Raw genomic sequence first — 22055 nt, 5'->3', positions numbered from 1 at the left:
ATAAGGGCTATCAAAGAGTATCTTCAGACCCAAAGATGTCCCTGACCACTGGCTTCGTTTTCTTCATGTTTATACTGCCTGCCCCACATATGGGTGAGTTCTCCCACAAGTCTATGGATTTTACTGAATGCGTTTACAAGATTTTAATGCCACCTTTTAATAATAAGTTACCTTTCTTGGCTTCTGAAATAAAACACTGCACTGGAAAAAAATAAAATAGAACTAAAGTAGGAATATAATAGTAATGAAACTTCACATATCTGCCATTTAACCTGGAAAAGAAATTTTGTTTAGCTGCTTTGGATCCCATCCTGGAAGAATGTCTGGGTATAAATTAAATGAACAAAGTAACAAGCAAATAGTAAAAACTCTTAAATGTGTGCTTTAAAAAATAACAGTGTTACTGTTTTATTTGGTTTGGTCCATAATCATGATGATAAGAACATTTACATACAGTACTGTTTTCTCCTTCACTGTTGTTTGCATTGCTTTGCTTACCTGCTGTTTTTTGACTTTCCAAATATGCCTGCTTAGAATTCAGAACTGGGGGCCTGTTAAATTACAGTTAAACCTGTCTCTTAATTAATTAAATGGTAAAAGAAATAGAAAGGCCAAAGCACATCACTTATTTGCAGCTCAAAGATAGGAACACAGGAGGAGGATAGAGTACAATTGGATTGCCAAAGATGAGGAAATGCACAGCTGAGTGTGGAATTTCATCCATGATGGGGCCAAATAGATACAGTAGGTTTGAGGAACATGATGTGCAGAGACATAATTCATGAAATTCACCCTGATATCACTGGAGCTTGCAACCATATCTTTGATGTATCCTAAGCTTGGCCATCAACCATCTGTGTTATGTAAAATTCCCCCATCCAGTGCTTGAATTATTTCCTTAAACTGTCCTTATAATAAGCTATTAAAATTACCCCTTCTGTTCAGTCATCTGTGTACCCACTTGCAGAAGCCAAGGTAGATGCTCCCTTTAAGTGTTTTTATGGGCCACTCAGCTCAGTATATCGTCTTTAATTCATTCTTTTTGTCAGGTCAGTATTCCCTTTAGCCCAGCTTTCAGTCTTTCAATTGTGGCCAGCCAGATGCTACAGGGAAACTGAACACAGATCTTGTTGGAGATACCTGTCTCCTGAAGTTTCTCCCCAGTATTTGATATTGGGAAGTGTGTTTTCATTATTAAGGTTTATTGGCATATGGAAATGTGATGCAAATCCATACTCTCTTTTGGTGATGCGTGTATTTCCTTATGTAGATATGCTAAGCAGGAAAATGATTTTGTATAGAAGAGGGTGTTCTGGCTCAACTAGTTTTTCTAATCTCTGTATAATAAGCTGCTACACCTGTAGAAATCCCTTCCTTTAGATGACAGTGAAAGATACAAGAACAATGGCCTCCTTTTACACATGGTAACCCAAGTCAGAAGTGCAGCAGAGGATGTGGTCAAGAAACCACAGGGCAGTGCACTGATGTTTTCATTTCATCCCTGAACTACTTTTTTGGAATGTGACAGGAAACTCAATGCAGATGGGAAGAGTTTATTTAATTCCATTTATCCCACTAGTGTTGTGAAAAGAGAGCGAGAGAGGTGTCTCTGTTATTGTAGAGTTTCTTGAATATCTCCTTTGTAAAATATTTACAGTGGACAAAAATCCACCTCGGATGCTCTAAGGAAATATGAATATCATCAATATGCTGCCCGGAAGAGTCATTCTAAGTGGTAAATAGCTTGTTAGGCCCAGAGAGACCCTGTGACCATTCCACGCTACACAAATACAGGACAATAGTTCCACTTTAACCACCATAGGTTGCATAGGCTGCAATTGATGGAGTCCTGGGTTTTGTATTTGATGAGACACCAGAGCTCTTTCGCTAAGAAATCTAAATGCCAGTCTATAAACTGCCAATCCCAGGATTCAGCAAGGTGGAATCACAGCAGTTAAAGTGGAATCGTATATTTGTGTAGTGTTAAAGGATCCCAGGAATGCAGCCCTCAGTTATATGCTAGGAAAAATTGGCCAGGCAAATGTATTATTCCCATTGTTCCCAATTACAAGACAATGTAGAACCTGTAATGGTTTTCTGGGTTTCTGAGAAAAGACAATGTGGATCCATCAGTGAAAAGACACATACAATTAACATGTAACTGGGTGGTAAATTTCAAAGAAGAAAGTAGGTCTACTTCTTTCTTGTTAGATGCACACTCATGCTTAGGCAGTGAACAAGGATATGAAAAAAGGTATATAAGGATCACATGGAAGTATCCCCCCTTTTAACTGAGAAGTGCTGGCTGACATTTTCTTTCATGTGCAAAGCCCTCATATTTTTGTATTCATTTCCCCTGACAAGGAGGTCTGTGTTATTAACCACTTCTTTCGCTTATATCAGCAGGAGCAGCCCCATCCTGTCCTGATTTGGATCCAGAACTGGAACTCTGGAATCCTGGGCATGATGAAGATAATCGAGTGAACATCAGCCAAGGCCAAAAGCTCCTTTTGTCTTCTTCTGCAACTGTCCATTCTATCCACATCACAAATGGAGGTAATGTGTTACAGTTTGGTAAACACTTGTGTAAGTGCTTAATGTAGGGGGCAGCGACAGTGCTGCACATACTGAAACCACCCATCTCATTGCCTCATCTTGAAATGTGATGTGGTAGATCTTGTGTTCAACCAAGTGTGGATAAAACACTTTACATGATTGGGACAGGCTATGGGACCCAGAGCTTAGAAAAGTCAATTACTGTATGTGGGTTTCAATTCTCAGAATCCACTATACTAATCATGCTTGCAGGGGTATTCTGGAAACTGTAGTTCAAAAAGGTACTGTGTATACTCATGTACAAGTCTAGCGCTGCAGAAAACAAACTTGCTCCACCTGTATAACATTCTTTCAAATATTTAAACAGGGCTATCATATCACCTCTTAACCTTCTCTTCTCCAGGCTAAACATACCCAGCTCCCTAAGCCTCTTATATCCTTACGTTGCTTTTATTTACCACCAAGTCAACTTTGGCTTATGCTGACCCTATGAAGGAAAGACCTCCAAAATCTGCAGTCATCAATTGCCCCCCTCAGGTCCTGCAAACTCAGGGCTATGGCTTCCTTCATTAACAGCCTTAGCTACTCTTTTCTTATTGCCTTTCACTTTACCAACCATTATAATCTATTTCAATGATTCACGTAATCTCATGAGTAAGAGAGCCTCAGTTTAGTCATCATTGCTTCTAGTGAGAGTTGAGGCTTGGTTTGCTCTGAGTTTTATTCATTTGTCTTTTTAGCAGTCTCTAATATCCACAGAACTCTCCTTCAGCACTACACTTCAGATGGGTTCATTTGCTTGCTCTCAACTGTCTTCACTGTCCAGTTTTCACACCCATACACAAAAAATGGAAACACTATGGCCTCCTAGTGTGTTGCTCAACTTATTTTGTTGTTTTGGTGAGAGAAATGGAAAAGCCAAACCAATGCATTTGATGACTGTGTGGTTTTGTGGCTTCCTTTTTAAGCACGCTTCTAATCAGTTATTGTATATATAATTACAAGAGGCAAAGGCCCAAGCAGCTATAACAAAAAAGAAGACACAGCAGGGATGATGACTGGAACTATGAATGACAAATACATTATCTGTCTATATGAGACTTTACTGTATAGGCACCACTCTGTTTAGGTTTAGAACAAGCATAGCAAATATACGGGCCTTCAGATGTTGCTCTCATCACACCTCTTGGTTAAATTGGTTAAACTTGTGGGAATGGCAGACCATGTTTGCCATTTCTGATACAGAACAGTGCATCATATTGTTGAACATGGAACACATCATAACACATCACTTGCATACATTGGTCTGCATTGGGGAGGGCACAAAGATTATTAGTATTATCTGCACAACTACTGGGCAGGTTGGACACTGGTTCTTTTGTCCCTTTTAAACTATGGTACTGAAATTGGATTGCAACTCCCATCAGCTCTACCCATGCACTTTGCTGGCTAGGGATAGTGGAAGTTGTAGTGCATCAAGAACTATGATCTAAGGTCAGAGATAAAAAAGCAAAATTTATTTTTTAAAACCCAGAAAGTTGGGTGTGATCGCTGGTGGAATTGAGGAGTATTTCCTATGATCCGAAAGTAGGCTTGGTAGCTCTGGGAGTAGGTAGCCGATATGGCTAGCAAAGGCAAAGTGCATAATTATATAGCTTTCATAATATGAGTTTCAGAATTCACATTATATTCAACATAGAATGTATACGTTTCCGATGAATGGTGAATCTCACGGAGATTTCTGCCACAAGTATTAGGGACGTTTTAAAAAACCTGAAATTGTTAGGATGCAAATATTTGTTCTAGGAAGGAAATTGTATAGACATAGGGGAATATACAGAACCATGGCTTTATTCCCAAAGAACTTCGGAGAGAATTTGACAGAACAAAGATGGTCCCAGCTTTATATAATCAAAAATACATTATCAGTTGTGCCTCTGTTAAAACATCACAATGCGAAGACCCAAGCCTGGATAGGGTAAAAGGAAACTCTTTAACTCTGATGTGGTTAAATCTTAAATCAACAACCTTTTCCTTCTCTTTAGGAAAGCTAGTGATTAAGGACAAGACAAACCCTATTGTTTTGCGGACTCGACACATTCTGATTGAAAACGGTGGAGCACTCTATATTGGGAGTGAGAGCTGCCCTTTCCGGAGCAACCTGACAATCATTTTGTATGGACGGTATGTATTTAAGCAGCCATCATCCCATAATTTTGAAAACTAACCCTTCAAAGCCATTTTTTTTAAAGATAGTGATATATCAGCCTAGTGTAGTTGGGAAGGAAATTGGAACAATGCTGTTAGTGCAAAGATTATGTCTTTGGGGCCCTGACTTTCTGAGGAGTGTCTCAAAACACAGGGAAAGAAAGCATCCCAAGGTGCAAGTGCATTATAGTCAGCTCTTCCTTTCTGTCCAGTGGTGGGATTCCATTTATTATATGTTACATACATCTCCATACCTTACCTTTAATATACACAATATTTTCTTTCACATGAGTCCAGAACATCACAGTGTGGGTTTCTTTGTTTTAACCAGTCTCACTCCATTTTGGTTGGACAAGGGTGAACCAAAAACTGGTTCTGGATGTAAATACAGTAATTCTGTTTTGCCCTTTCCACCCAGGAGAAGAATGCAATGCAATGCAAAGATTCTTGGTAATGAGACATTTGCAGTGTTTTCACATGTCTCCTTGGTGGTAAGCTTCACCTGGTTAAATGGGACTTATAGACAGATATTCACTAAAGCGAAAAATAATTGTACAGTCTTGGAATACCAAATTCTTCATATAAAGGCTATAAAGAATTACATTGCAAATCACTTTTAGTTAACTGAGCGTTCAAGTCTATATCTAATGATCCTATTGGTTTGTGTTGTTTTAATCATAGTGCTGATGATGGCACCCAACCAGACAGCGATTTTGGGAAGAAGTATATTGGTGTGATCAATGGTGGGACCTTGGAGATCCATGGTGAGAAAAAGCTCTCGTGGACTTTTCTAAACAAGACTTTGAATCCAGGTGGCATGCAGGAAGGTGGCTACTACTTTGAACGAAGCTGGGGCCATCGTGGTATTATTGTCCATGTCATTGATCCAAAGACAGGAGCAGTTATCCATTCTGACAGGTACATTTTATTTTATTAATATTCCACATTTCTCCTACCCTGGGACTCAAGGTGTCATATAAAAATGCTGAAAAAAGGAAAAAGTTAGAACCTAATGTTGAAAAAGTTAAAACACAATTAAACAAGTTATATTTTAAAAGCCATTATATTTTAAAAAGTGTAAAATCATTTAAAACTCTCTATTAGTCTCTTAGATTTAAAAACAAAGTAATAAAACAAACAGCAACTCCCCCAGCTCCTCAAAAAGATTATTCCGTGGAATCAATACAAATAATAGAATCACAGAATCATAGAGTTGGAGGAGACCCCAAGGGCCATCCAGTCCAACCCCGTCATGCAGGAACTCACAATCAGAGCATCCCCGACAGATGGCCATCCAGCCTCTGTTTAAAGACCTCCAAAGAAGGAGACGCCACCACTCTCCGAAGGAGTGTGTTCCACTATCAAACAACTTTTACTGTCAGGAAATTCCTCCTAACATTTAGGTGGAATCTCTTTTCCTCTAGCTTGCGTCCATTGTTTCGTGTCTTATTCTGTGGAGCAGCAGAAAACAAGCTTGCTCTATCCTCAGTATGAAACCCTTTCAAATACTTAAACAGGGTTATCATATCACCTCCCAACCATCTCTTCTTTAGGCTAAACATACCCAGTTCCCTAAGTCTCTCCTTTATTGTCTCTACTAAACTTAAAGTAAAGACTGCATGGGTGAATCCAGAAACATTTTATTGAAGATTAGGTTCAACACAGTGGCATATTCATTGCCAGATCTGTGGCTATAGCATAGGTTTCACTTTTAAGAACTCCCTGCAAGTCACTCTCCCTTCCCAAAAGCCTGAATATTTTCCCACTTGTTACCATCCAACCCTACAATGACTTTGGTTCCTACAAGGCAGCTGCTCACCCCTCCCAACACACCAGGCCCACTCCAACATGGCTCCAGAGCAGCTAAGGAGTCTTTTGCATGGCTGAGAGGCCTGTGAAGCTATAGCCTCTATGACATTCTGCCCCACCCTCAGGCAAAGCACAGACAGCAATAGCAAAAGTCAGAAAACATCATACATGAAAAGATTACCTAGATAAGACATGGTTGACAAATTAACTAAGATACATCAGTCATGACCAAGGCTTGCCAAAATACTTCTTATGGAAGTCCCGAACCAATCTAGGAGCTCAAAAATGTGTGTCATCCACCCACAAAAATTTCCCATAGGAAAATGTTTCCACTGTCAAAAGTGTAAAAGTAGTAAGTGTCATGATTTTTAAGGATTTAGTTCCCAGCTCTACTATGAAAAGGAAAATCCTTCATACATGTGCACTGAAAACCCTTGTACTGAGTTTTATTTGAAGTGCCACACTAGCAAAAGTTAAGGAGTTTGCTGATAGTAGAAAGCTATAAGGATCCTATATGTCAATGTTTGGGTCTCCACCATCACCACCTCCAGCATGTATTTTGCCATAAATATAAATTGAGGGTCTCCTTGTGGCATCTTCTCTTTCATCTTGTGAGAGGCATGCATGCCTGACATCCAAAAGCCTAGTGGAATTTTTCCTGGAGTGGGTTTTGGATATATTACTATTTGGATATATTACACTATATTAGTTTTGGCTATATTATTACCTGCATGGGCTTTTGGTGTTGGTGTGAAGTATTTTGTTTAGATCTGCCGTAAGCTGTTTCAAGAGCCTAATGTTGTAAGCAGACGTCACAGTGAGAGTTCCTATGTGAAGAGAGTGTGTGTTCAAAGGCCAACAGAATATAACATTTTAGAAGAAAATGCTTCTGCCTTTGGGAGGGGGAGATTGCCTTCTAAAATGTGGCCAGATGGTGTTGGGGGAGCTCTGGTTGCTCACTTCATCAGAGTCCCTTTTTCTCTACAAGAGAGACATGAGGGTCAATGTGAGAAAGAAGCTGCCTTCCTTTAGCACTGGATGGGGAAACACTGCTCTACATTTTGGTCATGATTGGGGATAAGAATGGGCTTTCTTCACTCAGTACTAGAGAGAGTTTGTTTTTCTGTAGCAATAACTATTGAGTGGACCTGACAGATTGATCAATTGAGTGATTGGTTGGTTGGTTGATTTCCAGCAGCGTGGGCAGTTGCAGAAGGCTAGAACACTGCATTAGGAGACCGAATGGGCCATACCCCCCACTGCATCCATTCCTGCAAAATAAATTGTTCTCAAATTCTACCAATTATTCCCTATGGGGAATGGGGGCATTCTCTTAATTATTTGGGCCTTTCTGGTACCCTAGAAGACATGGCAGTGGCAGGTGGACAACAACAACTTTCTATCAATCATGGTAGAAATGCTGTCCGTATTCCTAACGGTCATTTCGGAGCAATTTTTTTGCCCCCTTGAGGAATAGAAAAATGGCCCTGGCAGGTCAAATGCGGTCAACCAACCATGCTTTGCACACTTGATTGAAAGTATTTATATCCCAGTCCCTCAGCCAAAAAGGTCTTCCAGGGTGACTTACCAATCATGAATTTGACAACTCTTAGGAACTGGCATGACGCACAAGGCATGACACAGAAGGAAAAGGAATGGCAGTGGAGGAAGGGATTAAGTCCAGCAGATGCTAGCTTCTCTTCTTTCTCTCAGAGGCCATGGCAATGGCAGTTTGGAACATGGAAGGAGGGCCTCAAACCAGCTACTGGGTCAAAGTATGGAGAAGGTGTGCCTGTCTCTCAGAGTCCAGAGCAATGGGAGTTAGAATATGGAAGGAGGTTCTCAAACCTCCCATGGACTTATCCCCATGGGCTGGATTGAGTCAGTGCATGAAGGTTCTCCATCCTGGGGGGTTCCTCATCATGTAAATAAGAATATGTTATTGGAACAGTGTCATTTTCTTAAACCTTGTGTATCATCCATTGTTTTAGACAGCTTAGCTATGAGTTGCTGCAGAAAAAAAACCCAGATGGTCACCATATACCTTTATTCTCCACTTCATCTATGGATAAGTATATGTTGCTGCTGTTGCTCATGCTAACCTGCTCTTCTTGATTTCTTTAGATTTGACACCTACAAGCTCAAAGGCGAAAGCATCCGCCTTGTCCAGTATTTGAATGCAGTTGGTGATGGCATGATCCTGTCAGTTGCAGTGAACGATGAAGGATCCAAGAATTTGGATGACTCAGCCAGGAAAGCAATGACCAAACTGGGCAGCAAGCATTTCCTCCACCTCGGCTTTAGGTAGGAGCCTGCTTGGTCAAGGCAGCACAGCACAGAGGCCTTATTGTTTTCTTCCTGTAGCTAAAATAATACCGCTTATTTTCCAGAAGCACAGACATCCTCACACAGTTTGTAAAAAATTGTCTTCCATTCCACATTGAGTATTAATGAGACAGTCTGAAAGGGATTCAGTACCTTGGCTGCAGATGTTTGATTGAGATTCTTCAGAGCTTGAGAGCAAATGTCGCTTTATTGAGGAAAGTCTAGGATTGGTCTAGTTGACAGGTGCCCCTTACTATAAGAGATCTCTCCTAATTGAAAGCTGGAAAGCTTTTTCTTTTATATAGGCTGAAAGAGATGCCAAACCCTGTATTTTCATGTAGAGAAAAATCTCTGTGTTGTGTAATTTATTAATGTGGACAATGTGTTAATTATACAGAGAAATACATGGTTAGGTTAACTGACATCAGTGCTTTCCTTTGATATTTAGGTAAAACACAAACTCATTAATAGCTGCTTCCTGACTACCAACCCTGCATGCCATGAATTTTGACTATCCTTTATTGCTATTTAGAAAACCTGGAAACACTAGGGAAGCCCTGATTTGGAGAAATCACTTGAAAAAGCCTCACCTTGCCAGTTAGATAGAGATTTTCCGCTGATACTCCCCAGCCTCAGTTCTGTCTTCTAGACTTAGCAACTGAGCTGCAGCCCCATGAAACATTTGTTGTTGTGTTCCTTCTAGTTATTTCTGACTTATGGCAACACTAAGGTGAACCTAGCACAGGGTTTTCTTGGTAAGATCTGTTCAGAAGGGGGTTGCATTTGCTTTCCTTTGAAGTTGAAAGACTGTGACTTGCATGGTCAAAGAGGAATCTGAACCATGATCTGCAGAGTTGTTGTCTGAGCTCAAATCACTACATCACTACATTGGCTGTCCCTATAAAACCAATCAAGAAATAAATTTGCCTTTTGAGTAAACATGCCTAGGGTCACACTGCAGGAGACTTTGTTCCATGTTGGCTATGAAGAACCTTTGTACCTTTCTTGCTTTTGAGGGTGTGTCTGTCTGTCTGTGTCTGTGTGTTTGCATAGAATGCTGTTTCCCTACTGTATTAAGTTTATCAAACAGATTTCATTCGCATTGCTTTGATTTTAACAGATAGGCATGCATATGAGAACAATAACAAAACCCTCCCAGCAATTCAAAGCAGTCAGCATGCTGTTTCTCCTGCTAGTCCATCCCACTCATTTGGATGGAGATCATAGTTGTCCAAATGTCTTTGCCTATGTGTCACCAAGAAGGAAAGTGCCAGCAGTCACACCTGGCTCCCTGACAAATCTTGCTGTCTCTGTTTGGCAGTTGTCTTAGACGTTTCTCCTAGGTTTGTTGCATAGAATCAAAATCAGACATTGCTGCATCTTGAGTGGAGGATGAGGTGGCAGTTTTGAGCAAAAGTGACCATTGCAGTTTAGGATGTTATATTTTAATGAGAGCTGGGGAGCATTTTTGGGCTACAACTCCCCAGAATTCTCCAGGGAACATGGCCAATTGCTATGCGATTCTGGGAGTTGTCCAAAACAAGTAAGCTTTACAAGTTCTGATTTTAATGCTGCTTATTTAGAACTACTCCTAGATCTCTAGACAATTTGCAGCATATGGACCAAGCTTTCTGAATTCCAATCATTTAAAAATAGCAGCAACAAAATTTGGGCTTCTAGTGAAACAGCAAAATTGATACAGTAATGTTAACATCCACTCAGCACTGCAATATATGAAGACAGAAGGCTAACAGTGTCTTGTCCCACTGTCAAGCAGTACAGCTTATGCTGTGTTGTCAGCCAGTGATGTGTAGTAGTAGTAGTAGTAATAATAATAATAATGGTAATAATAATAAATAACACGTGACTGGCTGACAACACAGCATAAGCTGTACTGCTTGACAGTGGGACAAGACACTGTTAGCCTTCTGTCTTCATATATTGCAGTGCTGAGTGGATGTCAACATTACTGTATCAATTTTTATCCCACCTCTCCTGCAAGATAGAGGCGGCTTACAACAAGGTTAAAATACAATAATATACAATAAAACTCGTTTTCCCTCCCTCCAAAAACAACAACATTTGTTTTTGATAACATTTGTTTTACTTTCAGCCCTTGCAATTTATCCTTCTTTCTGGGCAGCCACAGTTTTCTAGCCATGACTATCAGCTTATGTAAACCACTGATAACTTTAGAAAGTTGATGCTGTGCAACTAGCAACCCACTAAACCAAACACAATTTTCTATCTGTGCACAGTGCCCTGCCAATTGCTTTCTAATGTAGAAATGGAATGGAGCAAACCTGTGCTCAGAAAACACATACACTTTACAAAATGTAAAATAGGCAGATTTGTCAGATCTAATTTGGATATGATATTTTGAGGCCAGAGCTGCAATGGAACATTGATGAAATGCAAAGATAGTGGAGGTTATGTCAGATCATGTCAGAATTGGTAGAATAGAATTCCTTAAGCATCCCTTGTTGCAATTTGTATGGGCCTGCCCCCAAATCACCTTGACTTTGAAAAGGTATTTACCAGGTTTTCACAGGTAACAATCTTGTAACATCTTTTAAATGGCAAATTTATTATGGTGTTGATTTTAATCAGATGCATCTTTCATTTTTCTTGGGTTGGAGGACAGTCAATCAGCACTCCTTCCAACTCTTGTCAGTGTCAATTGGAAATTGCCCTCAAAGAGAAAAACAGTGGCTAATGTTTTTACAGAATTATTATTCCTGCACCCTATGCAACTCGGGATTAAACTACTTAAAATCGTTTACTATTTCCCCATAGAATTATATGTTTGTTTTCAAAATTACATTTCTGGGTTCTGTATAGTCTGTAGGAAGTTTACGAAGTCAGCGTTCTGTGCAGCAATATAAATGTATGTATTTAAATTTGTGTCTATGTATGATTCTGTGTATGGCTTTCTATTGTTCACTGTTTTCCAAATATAAGTTCATTCTGTACTATCGGATGAGGTGAAAAGAATGGTTTACCTTTACACAGGGACCTTAGAGCTGTTTTTAAAGGCGCGATGGGCTCAACGTTCGCAGCCAGGTTGTTATTCATTTTGCCCACTTGCATTCATTTGGAGAGGGAGAGCAAAATACTTTCCCCATCCATTGTCATTAAAACATTCATGAAGATGAATACTTTTACAAGCATAGGGTGTGTTTAGAAATACCTTCCATGTGTTCAATGTAACTTACTCTCAAGTAGATGTACATAGGATAGATGGCAGGCAGCCTTTAGTATTCCTGGAGAGCTCAACAATGGCCGTCTTCATATTTTTTAGTGCTTGATCATTTAGAAGAATTCTAATTCATAAATTATTATTATTATTATTATTGGTTTATTTCTAAAGTGCTGTAAATTTACAATTTCTGTAATTGGAGAAGGAGGCTCAACTACATAGAAATCTTAGGCGGGTTATAGACCGCAGCTTTGAGGCGGTCTGCCGCCACCGCCGTTTGCTCCATAAGGGAGCTGCCGCAGCCACACCATGCGGCTCCCTTGCGGAGCAAAAAAGAAGCTCCAAAATGGAGCTTCTTTAAGCGGCGCCTCTATGACATCGCGAGGCGCCAGGGGCGGACTCCCAACGTCATAGACGCCGCGACACGTGCGGACGCACAGCGTCTGATACGTAAACATGGCGTCCCCCATGTGGAAGGGGCGCCGCCATGTTGTACGTATGGAATACGTACTAGGGTTAGGGGGGTGCGGAAGCACCACCCCTTCCTAACCCTAATACGTATTCCATACGTATTTTTTGGCGGTTTGTAACCCGCTTTAGTGTCCAATTTTGCCAGAATGGGCTCCATGGCTTTATATAAGGTGCCTATCTCATAACTGAGATTGGTCCAATGGTCATGAAAAAGGGAGCAAAGGAACTGTCACGCTAAGCACATTTTTGATGTGAATAAATACAATAATTTTCTTGTTTCATTTTTCCCTAGGCATCCATGGAGCTTTATCACAGTAAAAGGAAGTCCTTCTACTTCTGTTGAAGACCACGTAGAATACCAAGGTAACTGGAAGGAAATGGCAGCTATGCAAGCAGGGGTCCAGATTAGACAGTTGTGTCCAGAATAGCTCCCAAAATCGTAACTAATAGCCCACATACCATGAGTTTTCAGACATATAGCAGAAAAGTCACGGTGCAGCATTATATGCTGGCTTTTGTATTCTATCTATTTGTGACATAGCTTCTTAAATGTATGATGCAAAAGCCTCTTGAGCTTGAGTTTGTCTGCAGTCTGAAATGAAAGACAGTAGCAGGACCAGCTGCAAACTCTGATTTTCCAGTTAAACTTTGTGAGCTGGTTTGTGTAGAGATGAAAGGAGAAGCTATGACTAAAGAAAGCAAGTACCTCCCATATCCACCCAGATGCCATCCCATTGCATGGCCACCCCTTTGACCAAACACACAGTCACATGCACAATACTCTACCTCAGTGTGCAAGTGATACACTGGCAAGGCACAATCATGGAGGCACCCCCTACATGCCCCCTTTACCCTGTTTCACCCCATGCCCCGCTGTTGGACTGTCTGGCTTGTGTATATTGTAATTACATCCATTGGAATTGTCGCACTTTCATTTCTTTGATTTGCCGCAGCCCCACACTTGCGCCAGGGCATTTATATGCAGCAGCAAAGATATGTGTTTTGTGTTTTGAGTCGGACTGTCCGGGTTTCTTTTTGCTCCAGTTTTTAGCCCTGGAGCATGACTTCATTCCAGTTTACAGCCGCTTTTGAGGCATGAATTGTATAAACACCCTGCCTTCAAAGCGTCTGGAAACCTTAGTCTCTGGAACTTGCTCCATCTTCAACATGGCATTGCTTTAGATATTTCAAGATGGCTATCACATTTCTATTAATATAATTTAATTTTTTTTTATAGGACGCAAAGGCTCAGCAGTAGCCAAAGTATTCAAAGTGTTCCAAGCAGAAAACGGAGAGCATTTTAATGTGTCTGCAACCAGTGAGTGGGTTCAAGGTGAGATTATCTCCTCCTCTTCCTTCCTCTTGGCTAGTTTGAAAATGAGAGCACATGCAGGCAGCTAAGTAATACAGTTCCAATTTTTTCCCCTGCTTGTTGTATACATAATCATTCCTCTGGGCTTAGTAAAAGCTGTTCTGTTACCACAGAGTGAAATGTATGCCTTGCAATGAACCAACCAGAGGTTGGATAAACAGTGATGCTTGTTTTCTAACTATAGTTATTGTTTGTCATTATCATCCATACTTGTTCAGATGGAGACCTATGATTAGCTAACAAATGCGTAGGAAAATTACAAGTTGACATCCTCATTCTCTGTAAAATGTAAGATTAATTGCAACATTAAATCACCACCTGTTTACAACCAGTATTCCATCGTGGTTCAGAACCGGTTCCATTAGCAATGCCTCCAACCAAAACAGCAACACGAAAAAAAGATCTTGCTTGTATTTGCTGCTGCTGTGTTCCTTCAAGGCATTTCTGACTTGTGGCAACCGTATCATGGAGTTTTCTTGGCAAGATTTGCTCAGAGGCGGCTTGCCATTGGTTTGCTGCTTATATAGTCAGACTTATGAAATTATTATGAAAATTCAATAGGAGATGGCATGCATTTTGAAACAGTAGGGCACACTTATCACTCAACTGGCAATGCAGGCATGGACACCACACATGAATAGCCCTCACATGTATTTGTTTTTTTATTTACATCCCATCTTACTCCAAGGAGCTCAATGCAGTGCACACGTCTCCTTCCTAGATAATCCCCACAAAGATTGATGGACATAAATAGTGAGCTCAGTGGAGATCTGAGTCTGGATTTCTCAGATTGTAGTCCTGCACTTTAAACTACTACAACACACTATTCCAGATCATGTGAGCTTCATTCCCCTTGCTATGGAGGATAGATGGCCGCAATTGGGCCAGATAATCAATGCTGGCATGTGTTTACTGACCACATCACATTTGAATTTGGACCCCACACATAGAAACTCCAGCTGGGTACATTTGTGAACCAGGCAAGTGATCCCATATATTAGGCCTTGAGCGTACAGCCCTTATTTTTTCATTATTGGCTAATATACAAAGAGAATACTGGAGCATTGCTGCATGGAAGCCTTCCCCAGCCCGGCACCATCCATGGCTTCATTGCCATTCCCATCATCCCCAGGCAGTATAGGATTTGTAGTGCCAACATGTATAAAAGACTGGCAGATTGAGGAAGGCTGCATGATACTGTAATTGTGACTCCCATTTTTTTTAACCACACAAGGCTTTCTCTCCTTCCTTCCCATGCCCCTCCATGTCACTTTGTAACATCCTCAAATAGCAGCTGACAGATCCAGAGTGAATGCCAGGGAGTGGGCAGTAGCTGAAGAAACTTAACAGGGTTTGGCATCAACATCCATGGAGCACATTTTTGTCACATTGGTTAAGGGTTTTCTGTCCTAATGACCTTTTGTTGAATCAACGGCTTTCCCTCTCCACCAGATGTTGCATGGACTGAATGGTTTGAAAAGCCTGAAAAATCCAAATCCAAAGGTGGGGAGAGACTTTCAGACTTCAAAGCTGCTCACCCAGAAGTTTGTGACAACCCTGTTGATATCCAGGTATGTAAGCCAAGCTGGCTGTTCTTCCTTATTGCCACCTCCACATACTTTAACTGTCTTTTGCCTTGAAGATGTGTGTTTCTTTAATGTTGGTAGCCCCTCCAGCACAACAGATAGTAAGTATTTCACACATTCTGTTGCATTCATAGTTACTGTAATTAATTCATCAACAGTGACTGACCTCCTCTCTGTTCTTAGCTGGAATTTCTTCCAGGGCTGTGCTCCAAAGGCTAGCAACTTGGTAGAATATGCCAGAGTTCATGCTTTGATGGAGTGACGTTGGAGAACCTAGGGACACTTCTATGCCATTACCTAGCAGAGTAGGACTTTAAGAAGGTTAACTATCTATACAGACAGGCCAAAATAAAGCTGCTTCGGGTCACTTTGGAGGTATGCTGTTTAAATGATGCATGTGTCCTAAGAGTCCAGAAGCTGCACCAAAGCTGTGCTCCAGTCCTTAGGACTGAAGCATGGCTTTGGTGTGGCTTCTGGCCTCTTAGGACACATGCATCATTTAAACAGCAAACCTCCAAAGTGACCCGAAGCAGCTTTATTTTGGCCTGTCTGTATGGGGCCACAATTTTGTTTCTTATTCTTTAGTGTTAGATTTATATCCCACTTTTCCTCCAGTGAGCTCAAACTGGTGTGCACTTTATCCTACTTGTATTCTGCCTCTTCTTTTGTAGTGCATTGTTTGATGTGAAAGCACACATACCTGTTCTCTTTATCTCAAGATATGGCAGAGCATATTGTTTTCATGTTTAAATTTTTACATTTGATGACTCCTTGGTTTGTATTTGTTTTTATCCCAGGCATTCACTCTTGATGGAGCTAAATTAGCAACTGAGGTTCTCTACAAAAATGGTCGAGATTATAGGTTCTTTTGCCGTGGTCCAGAACAAGCTCATGGAGGCTGCCATAACTACAGAGTGCGCTTTTTATGCGGCAAGCCTGGTATGCGATTCATTTTGGAAAACTAGGCACCATAAGATTAGGAAAAGAGACTTCTATGCTGAAACTTGCTTCTACTGACCTATTTCTTTATTATATATACATGAAGCTAGACTTAACCGCAGAACTGTACATACTTCTGTAATGGAGGATTTACATGAAAATCTGAAACTGTTTGAATTGCACAGTTTCTCTTTCCCTCTCTCATTTCTGCATACCAACTTCCCATTCTCTGCATCAAGTTACTAGTCCTCACATGCATCTCCCAACAGTATAATCACAAAGCATTTAGTAGTTTAAAGACATTTTAAAAAATCCAGGAATCCAGGGTCAGACTCTTTGAATAATGCAATCTACACATGCAGCAGAATGAGGTGCTAGGAACTTGGAGTTGCTATTTAAACTATTCTTTTTCATTTGGGTAAAAAAGTTGGGGGTACTATTTTATTTTTTTTAGATAGAGGAACTTTCAGATAGCTTAATATAAGTTAAAAACTACCAAAGCAAACACTCTAGGTTGGGTTTGATGGGATTTTTTCCCCTCATGCCTTACCTTTCTACCTGCATTGAGTTGGTGTTTCTCAATATTTTCTTGCTCACAGGGAGAACTCAGAAATGGCACCATCCATAGTTTGAAGTAGAGATGGAAAAACATATTTGAAAATGGTTGAAAACAACTTTTTCAGTGTTGAGAAACCCACATTAATGAGAATTTCCACAGTCCAGGACTTAATCTACACAGAATTTGCACATGGCTGTTTTGTACAGAAAATGGTATTTCTATGCAGAAATATTACTTTCTGGGTAGAGAATGCTATTTCCTGGTTAGAAAATGCTGTTTCTGTGCAATGCAGGCACATTTTGCAAGTTTTGTGCAGAGTAAGTGCTGTCCGAAAGATTTTCTCACAGCAGGGGGAAAATGCTGAAATTGCTCATTGCTTCCCTTGAAAAGAAAATTAGTGAAGAATTATATCTTTAGTCTGAAGTGAAGTGAATTATGCCTTCTTTGGATTCTACCAAAGTACTGGAGAAATTCACAGATGAGTTAGTTCTGTCAGTGACTACATAACATGATGTCAGTATAGTGCCTCCATTTTCAGAAGGAACAGCATCATTGCCCAGAATACAGTGTCTTCAGGAGACATAGTTTTCTGCACACAAATGTTATTCTTTTGCAAAAGAGAAACATTCCCAAAGTGTGAAAAATCAGGCTGCGGTTTATCATTTTCTCAATGAGTACCATATGTTTTAAACATCTTTAGACAAGAACATAGGAAGCTCGCTTGGTGCAAGGCAGAACTTGGGTCTATCCTTTGTGGTACTGGTAGATACTCCACATCTTGATAAAGTACCACTCTTAACCTTCAGCACTGAATGATCTGGCAAGGGCTGGTGGGAAGTAGAGTCCAACCACATTTAGAGGACCACCATTTCCCTTGCTGTGATCTGCATTGACCAGAAGCAGCCCTAGAGATGCCAGGGAATGAGCCTGGGATATTTTCAATCAGGAACCATGCCTGATCATTTTTCCGTTCCATGTATGGAAATGGGCCCAAGACAAACAAACTGGAGTGGAACGGAGTGACATACTGGCATTGCTAATTTCCAGCCAAACTACATCGAAATACTCAGTACAACCCACAAAAGTTCTCTGCTCCATCAAGCCAACAAAGTATTTATTTTAGTTAATATTATAATCTCCCCCCCTCGCCAGTACAAGAAGCATTTTTGTTTGTTTTTGCCGTCTTTGATTTTTTTTTAAAGGAAGCTAATGGTTCTATGCAATTCTTTTAACCTTTTTAGGGAGTCAAAAAGGTGCTCATTTTTGTTAACTGGCATTTAAAACAGTCATTATGTTGGCTTCTGCAGCATCTTGAAATGACAGCTCAGTGGCCATAAATGCTGGGAGGAAAAGGGAGTGGTGCAACTGAGCCATGGAGAGCTGCATTTAAATTTAGTTAAGGGGTTAGTGGAAAAACACATTTGCCAATATGGAATGAATGGGTCCTATTTTGTAGTCCTTCTTGAATTGTGCAAACCAATTAAGAACACCAACTCAGATCCAGTAGCATGGTTGCAGAATCTGTCTCATATTTAACTGGGGACATTCCACCACTTGGTTTTATTGGTGTGAAAAGCAAGGATTTGTTTTTGTTGATGTAAAAGAGCAGGGTTGATGTGAAAAGCAGTGGAGCCAGGCCTTGGAGGGCCAGTGCTCTGACATTTTAAATAGTGGGAATGATTTTATAATCTGCCACTCAACCTTTGGTTCTCCTGATGTTTTGGACTTCAGCTCCCAGTAGCCCCAGCCAGATGGGTTAATGGTCAGAAATTCTGGGAGCTGTAGTCCAAAACATCTGGAGGACCAAAGTTTGGGAAACATTGTCCTAGACGATTCCCACACAGGCTACACCTTCCACATGTCAGAGTATCCATAGGCTTGAATAGAAGTGTGTGCCCCAATTTAACCCTCTCCGCAAGTAAGTGAGGGTAATAGAACTGAAGTATGCACAAATGGAGGTGCAATTGTACTTCTGGTCATTGCTTTGAGAAGGACTCTGTTGAAAATAGAGATATTTGGGGTGGTGTTGGTAGGTAGAGTGGATTTGCATGTTTTGCACATTTGGCTAGCCTACTGTGCAGTTTTGGGGATGAAAATTGCCCAGAATTGAAGATGATGTTGCTTTTTGTGGGGAGGATGGCCACCTGAATCTTCAGGGAGCATAAATCAATTTGTCCACCAATATCCTGATCTTTTTAATACTATAAAGAGCTTTCTCTGTGCCAAGGTTAAAACTTTTATCACAAAGTACACAATCAGTTGCTCTGACTATTTGGTATTTTGCTTTGTCTTTGTAGTGAGAATTTGGGCTTTACAAAAAACCTAATGGATATGAAAGCTGCTAGACATTGATTGTTGGCTTTGAGATAAAGTGTTTTCCTCGAGTGCTGGGAAAAGAAACTCATGCAAAATCTTGCTTTTAGCTCTATGCTGTTTGAGGACATATTCTATCTTTCTTTACCTTTCTCATCCAGCCCTTTTCAGCCAAATCCAACATACTAACCACTATATTGCCAGGTTATCACTCTATGACTCTCACATTATTCTAATAAACTGGGGATTGTACTATCTCTAGTGTGTGAAGGAGAGTCTCTCTTCTTTGTGGCACTGTGAGTACTACCATGAAGAGTTTGCACCACCAAAAATGTTCTGTAAGCTTAAGTGAAAACTGTACCTACCCTCCAACTGTCCTGATTTGGCAAGGACAATCCCAGTTAATCTTCTACATCCCCCATCTTGAGCCTCTGTTGAAATGTCCCAGTTTCTCTCTCCACCTCCCACTTTCCCCCTTTGTCCTTAGCTTACTTCAGTTGCTGCATATGGGATTCATAGTGCAAAAGTACAAAAGTGCAAAGTGCAAAAGCAAAGTGTAGAGGCTGGATGGTGGTCTGTCAGGTATGCTTTGATTGAGAGTTCCTGCATGGCAGGGGGTTGGACTGATGGCCCTTGTGGTCTCTTCCAACTCTATCATTTTATGATTCTATAAGTAGTTTGGTCTGAACTAACTCAACAAAGGGGAGAGGAGTGGCAGAATCTTACCTTTCCCAGTAGACAAAAGCAAAAGCAAACTGCTGCATCCTCTCCTTGCTTGTCTGTTCTTCCTCATTAATAACTTTGATCATCTTGACCACATTCTGATATTACACAGCCACATGCATCCTAGTTTTCCTCTGTAAAATGTTGTGGGGGGTATTGAAACTTGGTGATTGAAGAATCATCTTAATTACTCTTCTGTCTTTCCCCATCTTTCCCCTCCTTCTCTACAGTGAGACCCAAGCTTACTGTCATTGTTGACACCAATGTAAACAGCTCCATCTTGAGACTGGCAGATAATGTGCAGTCGTGGAAAGTTGGAGATAAGATTGTTGTGGCCAGTACAGATTATTCCATGCATCAAGCAGAAGAATTCCAGATCTTGCCATGCAGAGCCTGTGGACATAATGAAGTCAAAGTGGCAGGTATGATTCTCTCTTTGGAATTTGATGTTAAGGTTTCTGGAACCAGTGTCAGTATGAAGGAGAGTTTTTTCTCTCCCTCCCTCATCCCTCCTCTCCTTACAAACTTTGTTTGTTAATACTTTACTTTATGACTATAATCAGTGAATTTGTTTTATGATTTGTTTGACTTTGTGTTTTTAAAGGAACACAGGGAACCAGCTTAGTACATTTGGTTTAAATACAAGAATAGTGATAGGTGAATGAAAAGGCCAAGGAGGAAAAGATGGCACAAAAGACAGCAAGAAAGAAGAGACTGGATATAGAAATTTTCCAGATAAAACCACCAAAGCTAGCAGTCCTATCATTTGGGCAACTAAATGGAGATGTGTATCTCCTGTCTTAATGAATCTGTTGCCCTCAGGTACAGTACAGGCATTGTCCCATCATGAATAAAGTCTTCTTGCCGGTCTAGATCACTTCTGTACATGGAATCAGAATCAGGCACCATTTTGTCCTTTGCTTCTGGCATCCTCCCCATAATGATTATGGCATCCCTTTTCATTGACGGGGAAAACCCATCAATGAGCTGTCAATAGCACAAGTGTCCAAGTGTGAAACATTGCTATTGGGCCAGTTGTGATATTGTCAGTCATGTGATGTCAGTGTCCTCTCCTCTCCCCTTATCCCCCATCGTGTTCGCTATTTGCAAACAGCCCAGTTACCTTTTTCTCCCCCCATTTCATCCTTTTTAAAAATGTTTTACTGACATTATTGTAGCAGAGATCTGGAATTGCATGAGCTAAAAGACAAATAAATAAAAATTAAAAATAAAAACAGTAAAAAGCAAGCCAGGCACGGCATAAGGCAGGGAAGTGTAGTTAAAGTGCAATGGCGGCAATGGCCCAAGTCGCATAGTTCCAAAGATATGTGACATTGGCATTCTGAACGCGGTATGTTTTCCTTTTCCCACCTGATACGATTGCTGCAAGAACAGGGCTCATGCGGTAAAGCCCTAAGCGTTACTGTTAAAGAATAATTTGAGCAACATATCCCACCCAAAACTCACTCCCAAATCTGGGAGTGAGTAACAACATGCCCCATTATCTCAGTAACATGCCCCATTATCTCTGATGCAACTGGATCAGTAAGAGCTGTAGCGTCTTGGCGCATTCTTGAATGGGCTCGAAGGAAGCTGATGGCTTGTGCCAAGAAAAATATTGTTGTGATGGCAAATGCATCACAGTCTCATGACTATAGATGGCAGGCAGCTCTCTGTGGCAAAATATAGTATTGTTTTTTCCCCTTCCTTCCCTTTCCCCAGCAACACTTAGATGATTGGAAAAACCACATTAAATGTGTGTGACACAGATGACATCATGAGAACAATTTTGGGAGATAGTCAATGAAAATAAAGCTGTAACTGGATGTATTTTTAAAGTTCCAGAGGCATCTGAAAACAGTGATGGGGTGGAAAAGTTGTGGGGGGGAAATGGAGGAACATGAGTTAAGCATCACCTTCCCTGCAAATGATAACTTTCCAGGGCTTTGCAAGGTAGCAAGTGGCTTATGAGATCTTAAGTGGGCAAAGCAACAT

The 22055-nt window shown here is 40.7% G+C and overlaps 1 protein-coding gene across 1 annotated transcript in view; it reads left to right on the top strand.

The window, feature by feature from the left end:
* The window catches only part of CEMIP (cell migration inducing hyaluronidase 1), a 58329-nt gene continuing 36274 nt past the window's right edge, over positions 1–22055 (top strand). The window contains exons 1-10 of the mRNA XM_089539057.1: positions 1–93; positions 2404–2556; positions 4602–4740; positions 5446–5682; positions 8698–8877; positions 12861–12931; positions 13806–13901; positions 15393–15511; positions 16324–16465; positions 20291–20482. Coding sequence (XP_089395183.1) covers positions 36–93; positions 2404–2556; positions 4602–4740; positions 5446–5682; positions 8698–8877; positions 12861–12931; positions 13806–13901; positions 15393–15511; positions 16324–16465; positions 20291–20482 — 1387 coding nt within the window. The 5' untranslated portion in view covers positions 1–35. The remainder of the gene's footprint in view (positions 94–2403; positions 2557–4601; positions 4741–5445; positions 5683–8697; positions 8878–12860; positions 12932–13805; positions 13902–15392; positions 15512–16323; positions 16466–20290; positions 20483–22055) is intronic.

This window comes from Sceloporus occidentalis, unplaced genomic scaffold, assembly GCF_023333645.1.
Source record: "Sceloporus occidentalis isolate IW3139 unplaced genomic scaffold, rSceOcc1.0.p SCAF_9, whole genome shotgun sequence".
NCBI classification, from domain to species: Eukaryota; Metazoa; Chordata; class Lepidosauria; order Squamata; family Phrynosomatidae; genus Sceloporus; species Sceloporus occidentalis.
The sequence above is the reverse complement of the archived record's forward strand: the minus strand, read 5'-3'. Positions and strand labels throughout refer to the sequence as shown.